This window comes from Salarias fasciatus, chromosome 23, assembly GCF_902148845.1.
Source record: "Salarias fasciatus chromosome 23, fSalaFa1.1, whole genome shotgun sequence".
Classification (NCBI taxonomy): domain Eukaryota; kingdom Metazoa; phylum Chordata; class Actinopteri; order Blenniiformes; family Blenniidae; genus Salarias; species Salarias fasciatus.
In genome coordinates this window covers 13,627,702-13,649,447 of record NC_043766.1, presented here as the reverse complement: position 1 = coordinate 13,649,447, position 21,746 = coordinate 13,627,702, and the positions used below count along the sequence as shown (strand labels likewise).

At 39.5% G+C, this 21,746-nt stretch overlaps 1 protein-coding gene across 2 annotated transcripts; it reads right to left on the bottom strand.

The window, feature by feature from the left end:
- Window positions 1–433: 433 nt before the first annotated feature.
- Window positions 434–17,018, bottom strand: LOC115381858 (occludin-like). 2 transcript variants are annotated; one of them, XM_030083485.1, is made up of 9 exons: window positions 16,906–17,018; window positions 11,843–12,437; window positions 10,221–10,412; window positions 9,277–9,444; window positions 5,360–5,523; window positions 3,384–3,605; window positions 2,602–2,773; window positions 1,859–1,900; window positions 434–1,596 (listed from the first exon to the last, which is right to left on the bottom strand). In XM_030083485.1, exons 2-9 carry the CDS (start codon window positions 12,419–12,421, stop codon window positions 1,498–1,500), a joined length of 1,638 nt encoding a protein of 545 aa, XP_029939345.1. In that variant the 5' UTR covers window positions 12,422–12,437; window positions 16,906–17,018; the 3' UTR covers window positions 434–1,497. The 2 variants fall into 2 exon arrangements, with proteins under 2 accessions (XP_029939345.1, XP_029939346.1); XM_030083486.1 differs by having other exon boundaries at window positions 3,384–3,602.
- Between the last annotated feature and the right edge of the window lie 4,728 nt (window positions 17,019–21,746).

Genomic DNA, 21,746 nt, shown 5'->3' with positions numbered 1-21,746 from the left:
GAAGAGAAGACTGAGTGCTGCAGAGTGTTTTTAGAGTTGTGCCGATAGAGGGCAGTAGCATCACACACTGGACTCCCCTGAGGAAGCAAAGCCCTCCTGCTCTCCCTGCTGGACGCTGCCAGGAGCAGCAAACAGGAAACACGGTACTTGGTGGCATTTTTAAAAGAATTAGACAGTTTTATTATTCGCTAAATTCAATACTTTTCAGACAACATAATTTATGGAAGCGTTCAGTTACAAAAATTGTAAAATAGCATCAATGAATATAAATTCTTACAAAATAAATGGCTCACATCTGGCTTGTAAAATAACCACAATGTTCTTCATAAAAATACAATACATGAACAATCAAATTTGTGTCTTCACTTCAAAATGTGCAGTGGATCATTACTCTTTTTACATGAACTGGATTAATACAATTTATCACAGATTAAAAAAAAATGTAAAAATACCTTAACATAGATACAGGAATGCATGACAGTTTGTTGAGGAGTGTATTGATAAAAAAAAAAAACTCTACTTTGGCTAAATCTACTAAATTACTAACTTGCATAGACCTAAGCACATTTTGAATGATCAATGATTTAAAAACAAGTTATTTATTGTATTCGGTGAGTACAACTGCTAAAGAATCTCATGAACTACTCTAACTCGGTAAAGTCTACATTTGTTTTTGGTATGCAGTATAAACAGAGTCGTTCATAAATATGTACATTATCATGACGCTACACATTTAATTGGCTAGTGTGTCTGCTTTTGGTCTCATTGCATTTGTACCAAATCAAAACAAAAATCTTTAAGAAGATACTGAGCCAGTAGAACAAAAACAAAAAACACATGGTCCCATTAGAAACGGTTAACCTCAGAGACAGATGTTTGAGGTGCTTACACTGACACAAGTGTGAGAAAAACTGAACACGGGATCATTTTCAGACAAAGATAACACCATGCCAAGTGTTGAAGAGACAGAAAATTTGCTGCCTCACCTCCCACGATGTTCTCTACAATACTGCTCCATCTCTTATCTATAGTGAGATAAAACAAAGAAAAGTTCCCGAATCCAACGAGTTAACAGAGTCACTGAAAGCGAGCACAGGGCTATCATGTGTGACCGAAGATCAGGTGATGTTTAAACAACCTTTCTTCAGCCACACCTGCAGATGCTGACATGAAATAAAAGGCATACCCTTCCGGGAAACTGTAGAGATTCCTCTAGAAGGAGCTGCGAGCGAGGCTCGTTTTCAGGAGCTACCAAAATCATGGTGATTATATGTAAACGATCAGAGCAGGAAACAAGTAGACATTACCGTTATTAGCTTACAGCGTGTTCCGTGTGTGTGTGTGTGTGTGTGTGTGTGTGTGTGTGTGTGTGGTTCTGTAAGGAACTTTGGTCTCAGTGTGTCAGAGTCTCGGTAGCATTTCGGAGTGTATCTTGGCCCCTGTTTGTGAGTGTTCTCTGTGTCAACCACAGAGGTGAGTCTGGACTGAGGAGATCCTTCAGTGGTTCTTATCGTAGTCCTTCACCATGCGCTTGATGTGGAACAATTTGTGTCTCAGCCTGCGACACTTTTTCTTCTTAGACTGGTAGTCTGACGTCTGCAAAGCAGCAACAAACACCAACTCTTAACACCAACTAACGTTTGTTCAATCTGTGCAATGATGAAATTCTCAAACGCACTATAAATAGAGGGAAATGATGAGAAAAACTTCATCCAACATAAACGTAAAAGGTAAAAGTAAGAAATGGAACACTAACATCCTGCTTTAGTAACATGACACCTCCAATTTTGACAATATAGGCATGTTTTGATTTTTTTTTTGTTTTGTTTTTATGGAACCAGAGAAAAAAACACCTCACCTGTTTCAAATCTTTCAGCTGATTATATTCCTCTGCCACAGTCTGAGAAAGAAATAAAAAAGAACATAGTGATATATGAAAAAAACTAAACACTGAATCTCACATTCTTTCTGCTTCACATCTCGTTCTGTGATGGTCTCTGTCTGAAGATGTCCCAGATAGCAGCCTTCTGTCTGTTGAGCTGAGTCACTTTTCTTTGTTATTTGGACTGTTTCACATAGTAGATATAAAGTATAGATAAAGTAAATAAGTGTTATTTGATGCTTATGCTGTTCCTGTTGAGCAGAATGATGTTCTTATTATTGAGATACTAATAAAAAGTAATATTGCTTTCGCCTTTGTAATGACCTGTGATTGGTAATACTATCTGTATTACTACTTACGCATAATAGGTTTTTATTGCAAATAATGACAAACTTGTATCATGATTATTGCTTGTTCATAAACAGAATATAATTTATTTTCAGATATTCAGGAAAAAGGATGTACATGATATAACGCGTGAATGTGTGAACCACTAAAATCATACAAAAAACATAAAGTAAGAGGTTATATAAAGATAAATATTTTTTTCATTTTGTTTTTAATTGAAAAGGCCGGTGGAGTGAGTTTGCTCAATGTGAAATATTAAAGTGTATCATAGTGTCACACCCAGGGCAGGAGTGTCTATTTCCATGGTCTTATTATTTATCTCCACTCACTGTCGGTTGTTGTCTTTTGAGGTGAGCGCTGTGTTTTCTGACCTGGTATTTGACAGAAGTCTCGTCCAGTGTGTCCAGCTGCCGGCTGAGTTTGTTCAATTGATCATTGATGTCGTCCATTTCAGCACACAGGCGCTTGTACTCCCAAAGATCGGCATCAAATTCTCTCTTATATTCATGGCGCTGCGCATCTGAAGTTATCTCTGGATACACACTGGGGGACAGCAGAGAAAGAGAAAATGGTGAAAAAGGAAAACAAAAGAAACATTCGTCTGATATTGGGAAGAATCAAAATGACAACCTTATTGAAGTTTTTTTTACTGTAACAGTGACATTTTTCGAAGACTATAGATGAGCGAGAATTGATGAAAATAACAGTATTTAATCCCTCCATAACATTTCTGGGATGTGACCCATGAAGAGTGCCGTCTCTGCGCTAACTTCCACTTTTGTACCTTTGTTCCAGTTTTCTCACTATTCCTGAGAAAAACTCATGTGAACCGGCATACCTGAGAGGATTAACTACTCTCCTGGACAGAATAAGAAATAAGCAAACTGGCCAATAGACTATTACAGACGTTGTTGTTTTACCCAGTATTACATTACTGCTGTATACCTAAAATGTTTAAAACTGCCTGGAGATGAAAAGCACGTTCATGTGAGGCTCATTTTCTGAGCTTATCGCTATTCAAGTACCACGATTTAGGTCTGCTCTCAAGAGAGCAAAAGTATTTGACTGCAATCTACAATGTGAGTTCTTGGTTAATGACATTTTCATCTCTAATCCAAGCTGCATGTGAGCAGGTCACAAATAGTACAGTCACCTCTCCAGTTCATCGCTATCCAGCTCATTGCCCGTCTCTCCGCCCGTGGTGTACTCCGTTTCATACTGAGACTCATCCAGCTCCGGGTTACGCCGGCGTCTTTTGCCCCTGTGGGCTGACGGCTTGCGGCCACCGCCCGTCTCCTCTGAAGGGCTGGAGCTCGTCCCTCCACCGTGAGAAAAAACTTCCAATGGACGAGTAGTTGTTCTCTCTGGGTATCTTCTGGATAGACACAAAAACATAAGACAAATTTGTCAGCTGGAAAGCAAAGACTAACAATTGGTTCCAAGTGCACAGGAACATACTTTTTTTGTTTTTTAACCCTCTACTAAACTAACACGTCATTAAAGGAACAGTTTAGTGTTGATATCATCACTTTTTCTTTTTATTAAATATGGATACATTTACATTGCATAGCTGACAGTAACTATCAAATTGCACTGAAGGAAAATACACATTATGTTCCAAGCATCATGATTTAACTTTTTAACTTATGGCAAATAATCATACAATCATCAGTGCTACGATACCTGCACCATTACTACTTTACATATTACAGTGAAAAAAAATTTGACGAATGGACTGAGTTTTATTCAATGTAAAGATAAATTGAGTGCTTAGGTACAGAATCCAGTGGCTGCTGCAGGGGTACCAGCTAAATAAAGAATTTAAGAAATTAAATTTTTGAATAAACTGAAATAAAACTTTTTTGAACAAGATTATTTACGTACCCAAACCATACTGACCTAAATAACAAAAAGGACGTACTGACCAATGTGACACATAAAAAAAACAACATGGGTAAAAATAAAGATTTTGAGCCACTTCTGTTATGAATGGTCATAACCTTCAATCTGGCTTTGAATCACACAGAAGCTCTAAATGAACAGAGGAGAGTACGGCTATTTACAAGTACAGAAAGAAACATGCTCAATTTTGTAGGTTTAAAGGGATTTGCTAAGGAATCCAAATAAAATGGCACAAATATTAGCAGTCCTTACAAAAAGATGAATTATGTCAACAACACAACACATGGCAGGTCTTCAGGCTCACATTCTTTTCCTTATGAAAATGCTGGCCGTGTTTACTTTGCGAGAGAGGAAATCATTGAAATAGAGGGTACTTTGAACCAACTCGAACTGCTGGCGGTCAGATGACATGTGCCTGTTTCTGTAAGTGTTATTAGACTATAAAGTGTACAAGACACCATTTCTCACACACTGATTTTATAGGCACTAAAACAAACAAAGGAAGTTTATTCAGAAAATCTTATCTTTGATAAAAATTAAGTACATTTCTCAACAAACAACCTGTCTTTTCTCCACCTCCTCAGAGAGTTGAATGAGAATGAGAGAAAAAAAACAAGGGAAAGTTAATCCAACAAGGGCTCAAAGGTCACACACACACACACACAGACAGACAGACACACACATGCACACAAACAAAACCGCAATGTATTTTCATAGGCTTTAAAAGAGATATTTCTTGTGTGAGTCACATGACTTGAAGATAATTTGTTGTGGGCTTTTTGTTGTAGCAGTTGCAGTCCAACGTTGAAGATACTTTCTGAACATAAGTAAATTATTCACAGCCATTGCTGCTTCGCCAACCATTTGTACAGTTGGTGAGATAGATGTAATTCCCAAAATACAAAAAATTAAAAAATTAAAAATTAAACCCTAATCCTGCATCCATGAGCCGACATGTCTTTCTGACAAAACATCTAAATATTCCTGATGAGTAATATTTAGCTCATTTGTTATTTGGAGTAACACACTCAGACATGCTTAGCTAGCGAAAATGGATATTTTGAATTTTGTTTTACGGCGACCCATAGGACACATTTACAGCAAATACACCTAAATATAAAGTTAAACACTAAAAACTGAGGAAGAAATAGAGTGCTGTACTCAGCTCTTGAAAAAAAAAGACATTTTTCTGAATGAGAAAAGGGCTGAATAGAGAAGGTCACTTACTCATTGTTGTCAAAGGCATCTCCATTGTAGGAGCTGCTGTCCACCTTGGCAGGGGGGTAGGAGATAACACTGTTGGCCGAGGCGTTGAGCAGACCGCCTCCCTTCTCTGAAACCAGCAGGGTCGGGGCATCCTGAACGCTGCGACTTTCCTCTACATTGTTCACCTACAGCAGGCAGGAAACAACAGAAGGAAAACACTCAACAAGCACAAACAAACAACCGAAACAATTGAAACCTACACAATGGTAAAGTTATGTTCCTCATTTTCTGCCTCATATCTGCTTTAAGGAGGCATTATTTTGATTGCTAATGTTTCACTGACAAACCAAGTCACATCAGTCGCATGTCTTCAGTAAATTGAAATGGCTCTTATCTGTTCAGCATCTGTGTGGTTTGGAAAAACTCGCTGTAACCTATTGTAACCTATCATTTGAAGAATAAAGAAGGCAAGCATAGGCTCCAATCAGGGATTTCAAGAGAGAAAGAAAGAGAGACATACAGCATGATAATTAGTGGTTAAAATTTGAGTGAGCGGTCAACCCTGAAATTGGATGTCACAATGCAACTACTCAAGGAAACAAGGGTTTTCTGTTCGGTTCACTGCTGGAAAAGGTCATGATAACAAAAACAAAGAAGAAATACAGATTAACGAAGAATATATAAATCAGTCCCAAATAAAACTAAATCTCAGAAGTTGCAGTGTCACACCTTTCTCATTCACAGGATTTGACTAAATCTGCCCCCACTATGAGTTTGTTGTGATTATCTTGAGACCCAAAGTGATTATTCATCTCAATACTATAAACATACTGAAGATTGAATAATGATTCCAGCCTGGCGTTTACCCTTTCCATTGTCTTATATCGTCATGAACATCTGGAACGGATCTGCTCTGTCTTCAAACAAAAGAGGGGCTCCCATATAAAAACACGACGCTTAATCTCCTTTTCCTTGTTTTTCCCATGAGGTCAGAGATCTGCATGCATGGATTTGTCCCACTGAAGGCCCTGGGATTGGTCAATGTTTCATCCAGGGCATTTATCAGTCATCTGAGGTCTTTTAGAGGAACTCTACACAAAGTAGGGACATTATTGAACGCATCCTATTCTATATGTGCTATAATAACAGTCAGCTCCTCTTAACACCAGCAGACACTGGAATCTGATTGGGGGTTAGTATTTGAGAACTATTTATTGCTTTGTAGCATAGCACAGTCACTGCTCTTCTCCCAGAAGTCCTCGCAGTGCAGCAGCCATGCCCCCTAAAAAACAATAATCATGGTGGGTGGAGTGCTTGGTTGGGAAAGAGCTGCCTTTCTTGCAGCTGCAGGAGGATCCTGTTTGAAGAAAGTAGTTCATGCAAGGATATTAACAATGCCCTCTCAGTGTGCAGTACAACAGGCAACTGGACTAGGAGCAGGAAGACCGCGAGCACAGTCAGAACGCCTGATAGTCCTGGAGAGGCAACATTTCAAAAGAGAGAGGGCCATGGAGCACATTGAGACTGTGGGGGACTTTTTGATTTAGATGCAGAAATACATGGAGAAGAAACAGATGTAGGGAAACACATGTGGAGCGTTACAGCGCTGGAAACAAAACAAACTCATACTGACGTGAAGCAAGAGTCATAAAAGAGGTGTGAGAATGTAGGACAAAATATAACCTTGACATGTTCGTACGCCACCAGTGAAAAAAATCTGCCTGAATATCTGGGGGAAAGAAATTGTGTTTTCCTTTAATGTGATGATACTTTCGAAGCAAAACCAGTGGCTTTGATGCTTGTCAGAGTTCACATTGATAGCATATTGATTTTTTTTTTGTTTGTTTTGGGTTTAGAACCGGGTTCCCCTCACAATTAAATATAAATTTGCAAAATGATGCACTTTATCAACTATGATCAAAGCTTTAACAAAAAGTACCCCTTTGTCGCTGTTTTTCATTTGTGTAAACTAGTAGTTCAGACAGAAACCGTGGACCATGTGAGGGCAACTGTACCATGTGTAAAACACAGCTACAACAAACACCAGCACACACAAAACAGAACCTGATTTGTCTGTCACAACAATAAGTTTGCCATCACAGGATTATACCAACTTTCAACTACTTTCACATTTCATACTGCTTTTCCAAACAATATCCACTGGCTGTTGGGCTGTTAGTAAGAAGCCAGCTCCGGTGCTTTTAATCTCCATCTGCAGTGGTTCCAGCGCACAGAGCGCGCTGCAGGAACGGGCTGCGGTGACCTCATGGAGCAGACACAATGCGGCCGTCGAGGGCGAGCTGAATGCAGCCTGTGTGTGAGGTCATCAGAGCGAGCCGAGCCTCCCCGGGCTCGCCAACAGAGACGCTCCAATCGCAACACAGCCACGGCGTCAGGCTGTCACTGGACTAGTGTTTAGGGAAAATAACAAGGCCGATGACTCATTGTGTGGCTCACTAATGCAGGTAGTGCAGCACTATCACACTCAACCCGAGGAGAACGTCTCGAACTTTGAATAAATAATTGTAGGTTTTGTGGGACACACTATATCTGAATGGTTATGGTAAACACCACATGGGTTCTGGAAGTGATTCTAGGCCTTACAGGCAGCTGCATTTTCACTGTGTGGCAGAAGCCTGTTTTTCTTTTTTTTTTTTAAACAGGTCAGCACTGCTCTGGTCAAAAATTAGAAATGTAAAAAAAAAGGAAGAATATCTGTATACGATGATCACAAAGTCAAAATTCACCTTTCTCCTGGTAATTCAAATTTTTAAATTGCTTAATGCAGTGACAATAAATAAAGTCGACCTGATGACGCCAGTAACCATTACTCCATTATGAAACACTGGGGCCAGTCATAGGAGTCACTCCACACTCGCCTCATCTACTCTTTTCTGCTTGTAAATCCCTGTGAAAGTGACGCTATTCTCCAAGCAACCTCTCTCAGACGCAAACAGCAATACATAATGCAATGTAACAATAGATATTTTTACTGCTCCAATTGGTCATTTAAAGGCATAATTCTATTAGAAGCAGCTGTGGGCAAAATGTACGTACATGTGTTTAGTACTGTGGTAGGCAAGGAGAAAATCCAGTTCAATGTTCAATTCAAGGCTGTGTTTTTCACAAAAATGTGCCCATATGCTGATGACATTCAGTTAACCATATGACAAACCATCGCGTGAGTGTTGTTTATGATCAACTGTTAAATCTACAAACCTGAGCTCAGAGCTGGCGTTTTATGACTCTGTTACCTATTGCAAGTCAATGTATCAAACAGGCGTCGTCTAAAAAGGGGCAGGTCAAGTCAATTATCAACCCAAACTTCAGCTTACAGCCTCCTGTGACAAGCGTGCAACCGATGTCTGAAAAAGGCCAAGAACCGCTCTCCAGAAACCACCTGCCTGCTCACTCTCCTTCAGGTGGTTAATGATTACTCAGAGTGAAACCAGGTCACGCACCGTGAACAAACAGCCGGTCGCTGCTATCAGGCCTGACCCTGAACACAGTGACTCAGTCATAAGGAAAACGGTTGCTGTGGTGTGATTGTATCCCGGCTGGAGCCTATAAACTCACAAATCTCTCTATATAAAGCTTCTCGTGCACTTTGAACACATAAAGACAAGTGACTAACAACATGTGACTAAACAAGAAGGCAGTAGGGTAAAACAAAATAACTTTTTTTTTTTAAGTAAGTTACATTATTATAAAGTGAGAAAAAAACTGCTGCTTAAAATGTCGTCATTTAATCAAATTTGTTGGTGCACATTGTATTTTATCCTCAGGCTGGATTTAACTTCTGTGTGAGACTGTTCATTTCACTGCCTGCAAAACCTCCAGGTCAGTTTGGGCCAAACCCTCATTTTTTCCTCCCCCTTTGAAAATCCCGTCTAAACCCAGACTTATTAAATTTGGACAATCGTCCGTCATTCTCTTACCCATTCTTCAACATCTCTGCCCTCTGAGGCCTTCCCACCAACGAGCGGTTCGTCCCAGTAAATGTTTGGCTTCCCGTAACGCCAGATCTTCCCTCTCGTTCGTTGCGCAAAGAAGGCAGCAACACCGAAGGCAATGACCACCAGGAATCCACACACCATAGCAACTCCCTAAAAAAACAAGAGAAAAAGAAAACGTCTATGAAAGAATACTGCAACCAGTTGCTGAAATACCTTTTAAAATATTATTAATAGAGTTTAAGTCCAAACCACCTTGTTATATTTAGCATATCCCTCTTGTTGACTGTTTTATTCTTCATTATTAGTGCACATATGATAGATTGGGTTTTTTAGTTTGTTGAAATAATAATTGAAAATGATTTCAAAATGTCAACACTATAACAGACTTCATTTAATGCTATAAATGTCTTTTCCTGTTGATGCAAATTGATTAAAACACTATACATATTTTTAAACCTGCACCCCTCCCTTTTTTTTTTTACATAAAGTTCATTGTGAGTGGAGGTGTCAACCTGCACGTCACCAGTCGAAAGCCGGAGAAACATCAAGAGGCTTTCAGCTTTAACTTTAATCAAGGTCAGTGATTTAAGTATTCACTGCTTATCTAGAGATATGAAGAGGAAGGAGTTTCACGGAAGTGGGGTAGCTCTCTCGATGAGATTTCCACTTGCTTAAGCCAGGTACATGGTGGTGCAGCTGCTAATCAGTATGTACAAATTAAACTGCATTTGCCGACAGAAGAGCATGCTACAGCCCCGTGCGTCTCATATGTTTTGCTTTTTCACTCATGAGTAATATTATGATCCCTGCTGATAACTCCGCAGGTTTTAATTTGAAATCTTTAACTTTTAAATGTGTTTTCTATCATCTGTTTCAATCTGTTTCAACAAACTGACAATAAAATATGTACAGGGAAATTAACCAACCTCTTGTGGATCCACAAAGCAGTAATGGTACAGATACTGATTGTAATAGGGGAAGCCTCCCACTCCTCCCATCTGGGAGTAGCTGTTCTGGTGCAGGCTCTGGCACAACGCGAGCAGCGGATTGTATATGATGCTGGAGGAACTCTGCGCCATTGGGTTCACTCCAACAATGTATACAATGTTTATGATGCCCTGCAAAAAGCACAGTCAGTCATCTCACAATTAGACACACTGATGAATATGTGTGGGATATTTGTTTGAGATTACTGATTAGTGAAACCAATTGATATAACTCCTTATCAGGGTTCAAGTATGGGAAAGGCAGTTTCACCAACACTGAAGAATTCAGGAGGAATCATATCATTCTTCAAGAAGAAAACTATTCTGCTACGCCTCAAAGCTTCTTCGGTGCTCTCCAGTCTGTCTCTAAAATACTTTGCTACTGATCAGTCTGACTACTGACTCTGTGGTGTTTATAATGCACAGTGGATATGGAAAATATGTTGAAATAAATCATTAAAACAATCGTGTACGAAATTCACTAAGGAGTGAATTAGAAACATGAGACATAATACACCTGAAGAGGCGTTTTAATTGTAAAAAAACCCAAAAAAAACTAGACACCAAGACGTTAACAACAAACCGAATCTCATAAAAAACAGTGTATTGTCATATTTGACGTCACAGTGACACTGCTTAAGTGTGACTCTCTGACATCTGTGTATCAACACGCAGGAGCTAATTCAGCTCATTCAACACTAATTGACTGCAAACAGCTACAGAGAACCGTTTACAGTTGAGCAGTTTACAGCTATGTGAAACACTCTTGGTATCTATCATCCTCAGACTTCAACAAATTCTTCACAACCTTCTTCATAACATGTGTGAACTATTAATGGCACAGATAAAAGAAAAAAAAACACAAAACCCATAGCTTTCTAAGGTTAAAGCACAGGGGTCAGCCAAACATATAATGAATACTGTCTGAGACTAAACTAAACTATTCCAAGGTGCAGCCACGATACACACTGAAGGACTGTGTTATCTGTTATGCTATGCTGCGATTTCAGTCTGAAACGTTGTGTCTTCTGGATTATCTGCCTTTGTTTTCTCTGCCAAAGAATGAACTATTGTTCATTTTTTCACCCTGACAGTCTCCTAGCTTACATTAATACAAACCTTGAGATACTCAGACACACTTTAAGATGTACTACATGTATCCACTCTGCCACAGCACAGCAAGTGAGATAAAAATCCCTAAACTCTGAAAACAACTGAGTGACTTGTTAAACACAATGCTTTGACATTGTGACTCCTAATGTTATTTCTGGTTCACCTGCCATTTACTTTTGATGGAAGATAAGAAGGCAGGATTAAGTTTTAGGTAGAAACGTCACTAAAATAACCACCGAGCAAACATTTACACTAAGAAGGTTCATATATGTGACACCAACCTATAAAAGCCAATTAGTGATCATAAGTTCACTGAACTAAAAATAGCAGAAATTATCAATTTTCTGAGTGCTTCTTGATAAACATTACTGAGGCTACAGGCCAACAAATTTCACAGATAGGCAGTAATCAACGAGCAAGTTTGGTGCTAAAATCTGAATGGGTATTACCTGCAGAATGGCCATGATGATAGTGCTTATCAGGATGGCCAGGAAGAACTTCCTGCTGCGGAACATGTTGGATTTAGAAAAACTGGCGATGAAGAAGCCCAGGGACCCTGCGAAGTTAATGGCTACTATGGCAATCATGGCTGTTTTGGCCGAGTATGGAGAAATGTAGGAGCCATAGTTCCCATAGTTCCCATAGCCTCCATAACTACCAAAGCCTGAGCCATAGCTGCCACCAACGTATCCGCTGCCATAGCCTATACCAGCACCATAGCCCAATCCCGCGCCATATCCATACTGTATGTCCCACATGAGTGTGGAAGCCACACAGGCAAAAATCGCCAGACACAGCAAGATCACGGTAGCCATCATGGCTTTGACGATCCCTGGAGGCGACAGCCATTTGTAGAAGTGCTGCGGCTTGTCCTCAATGTAGTAAGATCCCGGTGGAGGCGGGTATGCGTTGTAGTCACTCTGGGGGCCGTGGAAGCTGCCTGGTGGACCATAGCCGTTGTTGGAAGGTGCGGTGAAAGGAGGGCTGTAGACCGGCGGGCTATCATAATGCTGTTTGTCAAACATCATTGACAGATGTCTTGGTCTAAAAGCAGAAACGACAAAACAGAAGGACTCTAAAAAACATGAGACGGCAAAGAGTACCTCATGTGGTTCAGAAGGTCTGTGCAGTTCTGCTTTAAACAGCACTGATATGAGTGAAGCTACAGGGAAAGATATGGAAGATAGGCGTGACTCTCTCTGGTACTGACATCCAGTAACTGAAGAGAGTAAATGTTTTACAACCTCTATACGAGTGTGATTTATGGCGGCTACAGCTTGTTTGTGCAATTTTCATTTCCTCAAGTTGAAGCGACACTCAAACCACAGTGTTTAGATCTTTCAACTTGCCTAGAGTAAACCTGGCTTCAGTATTGACACAGATTGGAGGACTGACTTTAACCTTAATGTCTGTAAACTGGATAAGTCAGACTGATTTGGAGATATCGGTACCAGGGTAGGGTTGACTGACACCCAACCACAATACTGTCCTTTTTGCCTCCTCACAGAGACTGCAGGAGTCTCTCTCTCTCTCTCTCTCTCTCTCTCTCTCTCTCTCTCTCTCTCTCTCTCTCTCTCTCTCTCTCTCTAACAAACAAACACACACACACACACACACACACACACACACACACAGTCTAGATAAAAAAGAATTTTCTGCTACAAATTTCTCAAAGTTCTGTTCAAAGGTTTCAAGGTTGTTCATTCCTCCAGCCTGAGTCCTTGGACAGCCGATATGTTTGGTAACTTTAGAAACACGAGAACCTCAGCAAGTCAAATATTTCATCTTTATTTTGTTTTTGCAAACTGTCTTCTTCATTTGATAAAAATACAGTTCTGACAGCAATATCCTGAAAAACACAAGGGAATATATCACATGGTCTGAAAAAATATAAAAAACAATTTTATCTCCTCATTTCACTGTTTCTTAAAAAAAAAAAAAAAATCTGTAGTTCCAGAGCTCAAGGTCAAGACTTCAATTTTTTTAATCTGACTTTACTGCGGTATTAAACTGAGAAAAAAAACATATGCAAACAGAGAATAAAGAAAAGAACTTGCTTCTGATTAATCCTTCATCCACAGACCAACAGATTATTATCTGCTTCATCTCATCTCAAGTAAAAAGTCCAAATATTATCTTGTTTTGAGCTGATCACATGTTGACTGTGAATCCTTTCCTCTGGATTTGTTAAGCTTTGCTTCTATTAGTTTTTGACCGGTAGGTTACCGGCTTCGAGAGATTAAACGGTTCGCTCAACTGAAAAACTAGTGAACAGTTTGTTGTTCCTTCTACAAAACTAAAAGTGCTGCATGAAGCCCATAGTTAGATAACTCTGATATAATCATAGATCAATTTTAATATTAATACGATAATTGATTAAGGCTCTGGCGAAGTACTGCATTCTGTGGCATTGACTTTAACCGCATTCAGCAGTCCTGGTTTCTTGGTGGGACTCTGAGCAAAGCAAAAATCCATTTCAAGGTTTAGACAATGATAGGCATACTGCCCCTGGCACTGCCCACAGCCTAATAACTCTACTTCTTCTTTATGGGACTCGGCACACAGAGCAGAGGAGGTCTCGCCTCGAGGTCTCGCCTCGGAGCCTCCATCCCAGACACCTTCCCATTATAGCCCCCTTCATTCCACCATATCTTTCATCCCCTTTACAATTGCCCTGTCCCCTGACTCTCTTCCCCCTGTCTCCCTCCCTCCATAACTTCTTGCTTTTGTTTCGGGAGCAGGAGGGGCAAAAGTCAGGGCTGCTCGTCACGGGAACAGTGTTGCCATGGAGTCAGCGTTTAAAAAAAAAAAAAAGAAAGAAAGAAAGAAAGAAAGAAAGAAAGCAAAAAGTGAGGCACTGTCCAGGGTGGATCAAACAAGGGCTCCTCTGTGCTGCTCGCGACTGGAATGAGGCAGAAAACAGAGGGAAGGGAGGACAGGTGGACGGTACTTTGTGCGCTACAGTGTCAGGTGTCCTTTAATGTTGATCAACAGGCCGTCTTGTTAGCAAGTGAGTTGCAGCTGATTTCCTACCTCCACTTTTGTCTAACTTGATAATCATGATAAACACGAGAGTTCAGCTATCCTCTGTGACACATATCCCCGTCACAGTATCAGAAATACAAATGCTAATTCTGACCCTTCAAAGCACTTAACACACTGTTAAAACATTATCAACTTCAAATTCATTTCTGCTTATGTACAGAAGGATGAAATCATGAGATATCAGCACCATTGAGGATCTAGTCCAACAGTTTGCCTTGGCCTGTTTATGTCTCAAATTAAATCACACCTCATGTTCCTGGAAAGCAGATGTCCTGCAATAAACTTATCAGGACACACCAATAGATCTCATGGTGGAATTCACAACACTACAAATTAGCTAAATTGGTTTTACTCAAAGACTGTCAATTTTGCCTGAATCACTGGCATTTCCCTCCAAAACGCATGCATAGAAGGACCTCTGTTTCAAACAGATATCACAGGGAAACATTTCTGTGAGAACAAAAGCAATAAGTGTCTGAAGTCTTTCTAGACTTTGGTGATTTTTACATCTCCTATTGGAAATATAACTTTTTGTTTTAAGGGTTTTTTTTTTGCCAGATAAGTCTTTCTCATTATTTACATTGAGTATTTTGAATACTAGTAGACATAACAGAGATCAATGTTGGCCAGGCAGTCAACAATGACACTTTGTTTTCAGTTGAATATTCATCTTAGTTGTGCACAAATTGCACAGTATCAGTGCATAAGGAAATTTTGTTATAATTTACTTTCATATATTTTTTTCTGTAGCTGCAGCTCGACAGCTGTAGTAAGAATTTAGCGGTAGTAGCTGTAGTATGTTTAGTAGTGTAATGTTTTGCCAGAAGTTGGCTCACACGTCTTATTTTCAAGCAGGGCAGAAAGCTCAGTGTTTGGACCACAGTCACAGGTCAGGCCAGACACCCACCAGCCGCCGCCTGAACTCCACTGAAACACAGAGACTCTATCATCTGCTGCTGATGATGGAATTCCAGTTATACAGTCACATGTCTTACATCTGTCAAAAACAATTAGGCCTCTGCCCAATGTATGCTGGGACCCTCTTGCACACAGGATTCAAGGAAAACTTCCTGTCCAAAAACACCCAGCTGAAAAATCTCTTGAACCATAAAATCTCCCAGGACAAAGACACTTGCTTACTATTGCCTTGGAAAACTATTCCACCCACTCAAAAGTCCAAAGTCTTCTGAGGAAGTGGAGATTTAACAATTTGGAAACTTTAGTGGCACTTTGAGGCATAACTACAATGGTTACATTGAATGACTGACTGACTGATTGACTGATTGATTGATAAGTCAAACACTGTCAATCTTAAGTCCTCATAGTGAAATTCCAGAAACTCTATTGTTCCATCTCACTACCACTACCACTTTGCACTTCTGCCATGTGGGAGAGATGCTTGGAGTAATTTTGCTGCTACACAGGTTTTTTTTTTTTTTTTTTAACATGATTACATCCAACAGGACCATATTTATTCATACCTTTAGACTTTTGAAAGATATGCAGTTTGGTGAATGAACAAAGAAGACCTTTTCTTTAGATATTTGGGAGGAATGTCTTTTTTTTTTAACTTTTTTTAACATCAGCTGTACCTTTCCTCTGTCATCTTTACAATCTACATAATATTTTTAAGAGATTTTAAAAGGCGTTTTGTCTGGTTTTTAATTTAATTGACCTATCTCTCTCTCCCAATTTAACTAATCAGACTTAATTTGCTTGGTTTTCACTGGTCTTTTAATCATTGTATTAGTCTTGGTTCAACTGGGTCAACCTACATGACAAGTGCAGTTTATATATAAAGTCTGACTACACAGGATGATATTTAATGCAACTAGGCAACAAATTAACAATAGTAAACAAGATCATTCTAGTAAAGGCTGAAGGCTAGTGGACTGGACTGAATTGGTTTTAGATAATAATTTTGTACCTGAGGGTGATGTGTAAGCAATGACAGTATAACTAAAGGTAATACACCACTAACAGAAGCACCACAGCTGTACCAGCAAACACATGAATCATACATATGGATAACACAAGTATTTATAGGCTTGAAACTGGCCCACTTGCATCTACATACATCACTCATGTAAACACAGCTTCACCGCCACCGTTAGAAACTCCTAATAGCAGGTTGGGAGTCTGTGCTGTAATCTCTATAGTCACAGGTGTTGAGTTAAAAGGTGTTTTTTGAACCACATCCACGCCGCATGGCATCAGTTGTTTTGTTTTTAAAAGGTTACAAATGGAATGTGTAGAAAATGGCCAGAAAAAAAATAACAACCCTAAAGTCTCAGAACTGCTCCGTGGGTGAGGAGCCACCTGTCGAAGCCCCGTTACGTTCCTTGAAATAGTCGCTTAGAGCCTTTTCATCAAACAGTTCGGTCGTTGTCGGGTTTTGTTTAACAGCTGTGTTGAAATGGATTAACATTTTAAACAAAAAGCTCAGTTCTCCACACGGTCGTCTTACCTGCGGGTCTCTGACCGGGGATAAAAACCTGACCGCTGCTGGTCCCGCTTCCCTGAAAAACTCTCCGTCCTGCTAAAACTTCTGCCTCAGTTGAAACACACACAGGTCTTGTTTTCCTCTGATTCGGAGCGATAGTCTCCCCGGGAGGTTCACTGCGGACGGCTTCAGGTAGCTGCCCCGGGCCGGACTCCGGACTGCAGACTCCACACAGCCTGCGAACCAACAGGCGCTTTGTCCCGCCCGTCCGCGAGATGAGGCCCGCCGCTGCACCGCCGCCTGTCCGCCGCCAGAGGGCGCTGCTCCACTCAGACTCCACGGAGCTCACTGCTCCACCCTGCATACAGACTCCACAGAGTTCACTGCTCCACCTTAAATACAGACTCCACAGAGCTCACTGCTCCACCCAGCACATCGGCTCCACGCCGTGGGCGTAATTGACGTGGGGTACGTGTTGGACATGTCCGACTGTAACTATAATCCATTATTAACGAGTGGTGAAGTGCTTTTCCGAGCCGTCATTAAACGCATCTTGAGCGCACAGTTGGATGGGCGTCCGACTGGAGGAGCGGCTGACAACAACTCAGCATCTTTTCCCCCCAAACAAACCGTGTAAGGTGAGAAATGCTGTTACATGCAGATAATGTGAGCTAAATGATGTCAAGTGAAACATGAACTGTTCAGTAAGAACACATTCCTATAAGCAAACTGTTTCTTAGTACACAAAATGGAATGGAAGTACACAGTGACAGGCTAATAAGTCAATATTTTAATTTATTGGTATGTGCAAAACTAATCACAATAGAGTAAAATGGTATAATAAACTATACTAGCTGCCTTTAAGAACACAAATAAAGCAGTAATCAAATAAAATCAGGAAAAAATGAATTAAAAAAAAGTTTAAATACACACTACATCTTTAAACATTCATATCAGTTTTAACTTTTTCATGTTTTTCAGTTTTGCGCTCAGGCCTCCCTGTCCAGCAGGTCTCCCTCCTCCAACACATTCTGCAGATAACAGATCATTTGAATCAAATGTGCTGGCAGAAGGAAACATCTAAAAAATGCTGGAGGCCTGAGGGCAGAGTTGGGAAATGTCAAGGCACTCAATTATCTCTTGATTACCAATATTGACAAATAACAATATCAGTTCTAGTTCGTTTAAAACTAAGCAGTCTCAATAATATAACTAAAATAAAGTTATATTACAAAAACAGTAATTTTGTTGTCCATCATCTACAGTTGAATAACTATGATGTTAGTATTTGTGTGGGGTCAAGACCTATATAAAGGAAGACCTGAATTAAATATACATCTGTGATCAGCCAATATATCTCTCCCTAATCCTCCATCATAGAAATAAAGAAGTCCCTGCTGCTGACCTCTGCTGTGTCTCCTTCTTATGGAAATACATTTATTTTATTTTATTAAGTGGAACACGTGGAATTTTTAAATAGAATTAAAAGTGAAATTGCTGTGGAAATAAAGCACAAAGTCAGTCTTATGCCACAGACATTTTTATCTCTGCCACTTGTATTCTCTTTTCACCAGTGCAGACCCGGCATGGTGTTTTTACTGCTGGTCTGTCTGTCTCCTCCCTGACTCTGCTCTCTCTATTGTGGCAATAAAGATTTATTTTAGCTATCTGGAAAGCTTTACCAAGCACAGGTTCTGCCCAGAATTGAAAGAGGATTGGGTTTATTTGTACCATGAACTAACAAGTGAGGGATGTAACATTGGTAACTATTGTTATCAACTCTACTTATTCTTATTAAATTGCTTGACATATTGGCAGCACCATCATTAAATCACACAGACTTTCACAAAGCAACACAAACGTTTTTCAGCGCAGTTCTTTGTTACTGTATTTCTTTTATATGAATGTAAGTTGTTTGAATCACACTCATATCTATTCCACGTGCAACCTGAGAAGAAAGAAAACAGGTATGTTTTTGGGCTGTACAATAGCGCAGCGGGTAGCACTCCCACCTCATAGAGTGAAGGCCTTTAAGTCTTGGCCGGGGCTTGTCTATGTTTTCTATGCAGTCCCTGCAGTTACTCTACATCTGAAACAGCTGGATGGACATCACATCTTTTGATGAAACAGGTGGACTGCAGAGTACATTCTTTGAAGTACCAGAGTCTTGTTATTTCTCTCCACCAATCACATTTTTCTGAGTATGAACTGATGGATTAATGTGATTTACATCGGTGCTGTAAAACCGGTTGCATCCACTATAGTAGTCCATGGGGAAACGCATTTGGTTAATTTAGTTTCACCTGTAGCTAAGAGGTCTGCCGATTTTATCATTTGCCATTTATGTCATGAAACTGCAGAAGTAATTTCCATGAAACAATAATATGATTAATTATTTCTTGATATTTTTTTTTCTTCTTAAAAAGAAGACACCTGATGTGCTTGGAAATCTGTCCTTCAAAATAAAGCTCAAGCTATATGGACTATTGTTACTTTGTTTCTCAGAGAGAGAAGGAGAGAGGGAGAGGGAGAGAGAGAGAGTGAGAGAGAGAGAGAGTGAGAGAGAGAGAGAGAGAGAGAGAGAGAGAGAGAGAGAGAGAGAGAGAGAGAGATTTGTTACATGCTGCTTCAGAAGGTGTCAAAGATACAAATGTATCATTAGACATGGTTATGCAGTACATTGTTTCAGGTTTCATCCTCAGTGAGGTTCACTTGAATGTATCTACTCTATCCAGGGTGAAGCAGTATCTCAGATATTAACCCCCAGATTGAATGAAATCATTAACCCACTAAGCTAAAACATTTTAAGATTATTTTTTTTTAGGTTTTCTTAGTTTGACTTGATACTGTAATGCTCACATGTGAGTGTGCTAAAAAGCTTATGTTTTATCTTTTTCAAAGACATTCATATGCAACTACAAGCTCAATTCGTTTTGGGTAAAAGTCTCGGTTTTGTGTAAACTGATCATTTAGGCAGCTAAACAATATAAAGTGTACATGTAGTAACTTATCTATGCACCAGGTGGCAGCAAAACATAAAATACTAAAGTATTGCTGATGAAACTTTTAAAGTGAATGAATACAAAGACTTATTAAAGAAACAAACAAATATTAAAAATAGTGTTTGGATGTGAACACACATAACTATATACGTGTGGGCCTTGAATACATCCATCTTATTTGATGCTGGTTTCACCACAACACTGTCAAATCATCAAAGTCTGTCGTGATATACCGAACTAATGGACCAGTCTAACCACCCCTGTGTTTTAAGTTTTGAAAAAAAAAATTATGCAATGTGCATGTTGGTGTCTGTGCTGTTAGTTTTAATTGCAGCTTGGAGGTTCAATTTTTTTTTTTTTTTTTTCCAAAAACTTCAGCATTAATTAACAATAGCCTCAAATCCAGACATCACACTGAAGGTTCTTTAATCCCTGGCTTTTATGGACAATGTTTTCATTCTTTTTCTGTCTGAGTAAAGAGTCACTTTGACTTTGGTGGGGAGCAGAATCCCTAATGTGTCCATAATATGACTGACCAGATGAGGACTATTGTGGAGGAGAGCAGGAACAAAATACAATTATAATGAAAGAAGTGAAAAGGTCAAACCGAAGAAAATCAGCATTTTGATTTGGGAATTGATTTAGCAAAAAAAAAAAAAAAAAAAAAAAAAAAATGCATATCGGATTATTCTAAAACAAGTACAAAGATGAAAATTCAAGCACCTAACAGTTTTAAAGTTTACAAACACAAAAATTCCTGAAATATTTTTATGATGATTTACGGCACCTTAGAATGAAATGTTGTCATTTTAACAATCTTTAAGCATAAATTGCAAAGTCAGTCAGAAACAAACAAACAAACAAAAAGGTGTCAAAGAGATACGGTGTCAATGGACATGAAGTGCACTGAGTGCAAATAGGACATGTTTGCAGAAATGAGTTGAAGGTTTTTGATAATGCGTGAGCACCAGAACCGAGAAACACTGTGTTATAGTATTTATACTTTCAATGAGCCATAAATAAGACCTGTTGGGAAAATAATATAGGATATACACTGGCCAATGCTGTGCAACCATTGACTGTAATATATTACTAAAAAGTAATATATTATTGCGTAGCACTGGCCATTGCAGGTAATATATTACTTACCAAACACATGAGCTCATAATTTGGTGTCAACAGGACTTTGTGTATCAGAAAAGTCTCAGAGAAACTCTGCTATGTTTTCACTTCCATAAACACTTCAGGACAGAATAAAGAAACCCGACGACGTCTCTAGAAAGGAAATTTGGTGAGATGAGATTTTTTGGTCACTATAATTATATAATGATATAATGACGTAGTTCAAATCTGCATCCTCACTTAGCCCACAAAAAGAAGGGATCACAGGGATAAAAATGTTGGCACATTTATATTATAAGCCATTGGTACTGTTTCGAAGAAGAAGAAGAAGAAGAAGAAGAAGAAGAAGAAGAAGAAGAAGAAGAAGAAGAAGAAGAAGAAGAAGAAGAAGAAGAAGAAGAAGAAGAAGAAGAAGAAGACCTTTTCTTCTTCTTTTTTTGTTAGGGGTAATCCTGACCCTGTGGAAAATGCAGCATTATTCTCCTCAACAAAACTAAGTATTTAGATTACACACACTGTCTGGGAGGGTCATCGATCCATAAACAAAACCTCCTCTCTGCTGCCACCCCAGACGCAGATCAAAGATTGTTAGGCAGTACAGAGAAACTCAGCAGTGAAAGTATCTGATTAGCCCACACAGAAATTCACAGTCTGATTCTGAGACTTGTACCGTGCCCACAGAGAGCATTCATTCTTCATTCATCTTTTTCTCAGACATGGTTAGCAAAGAAAGGCAGGCAT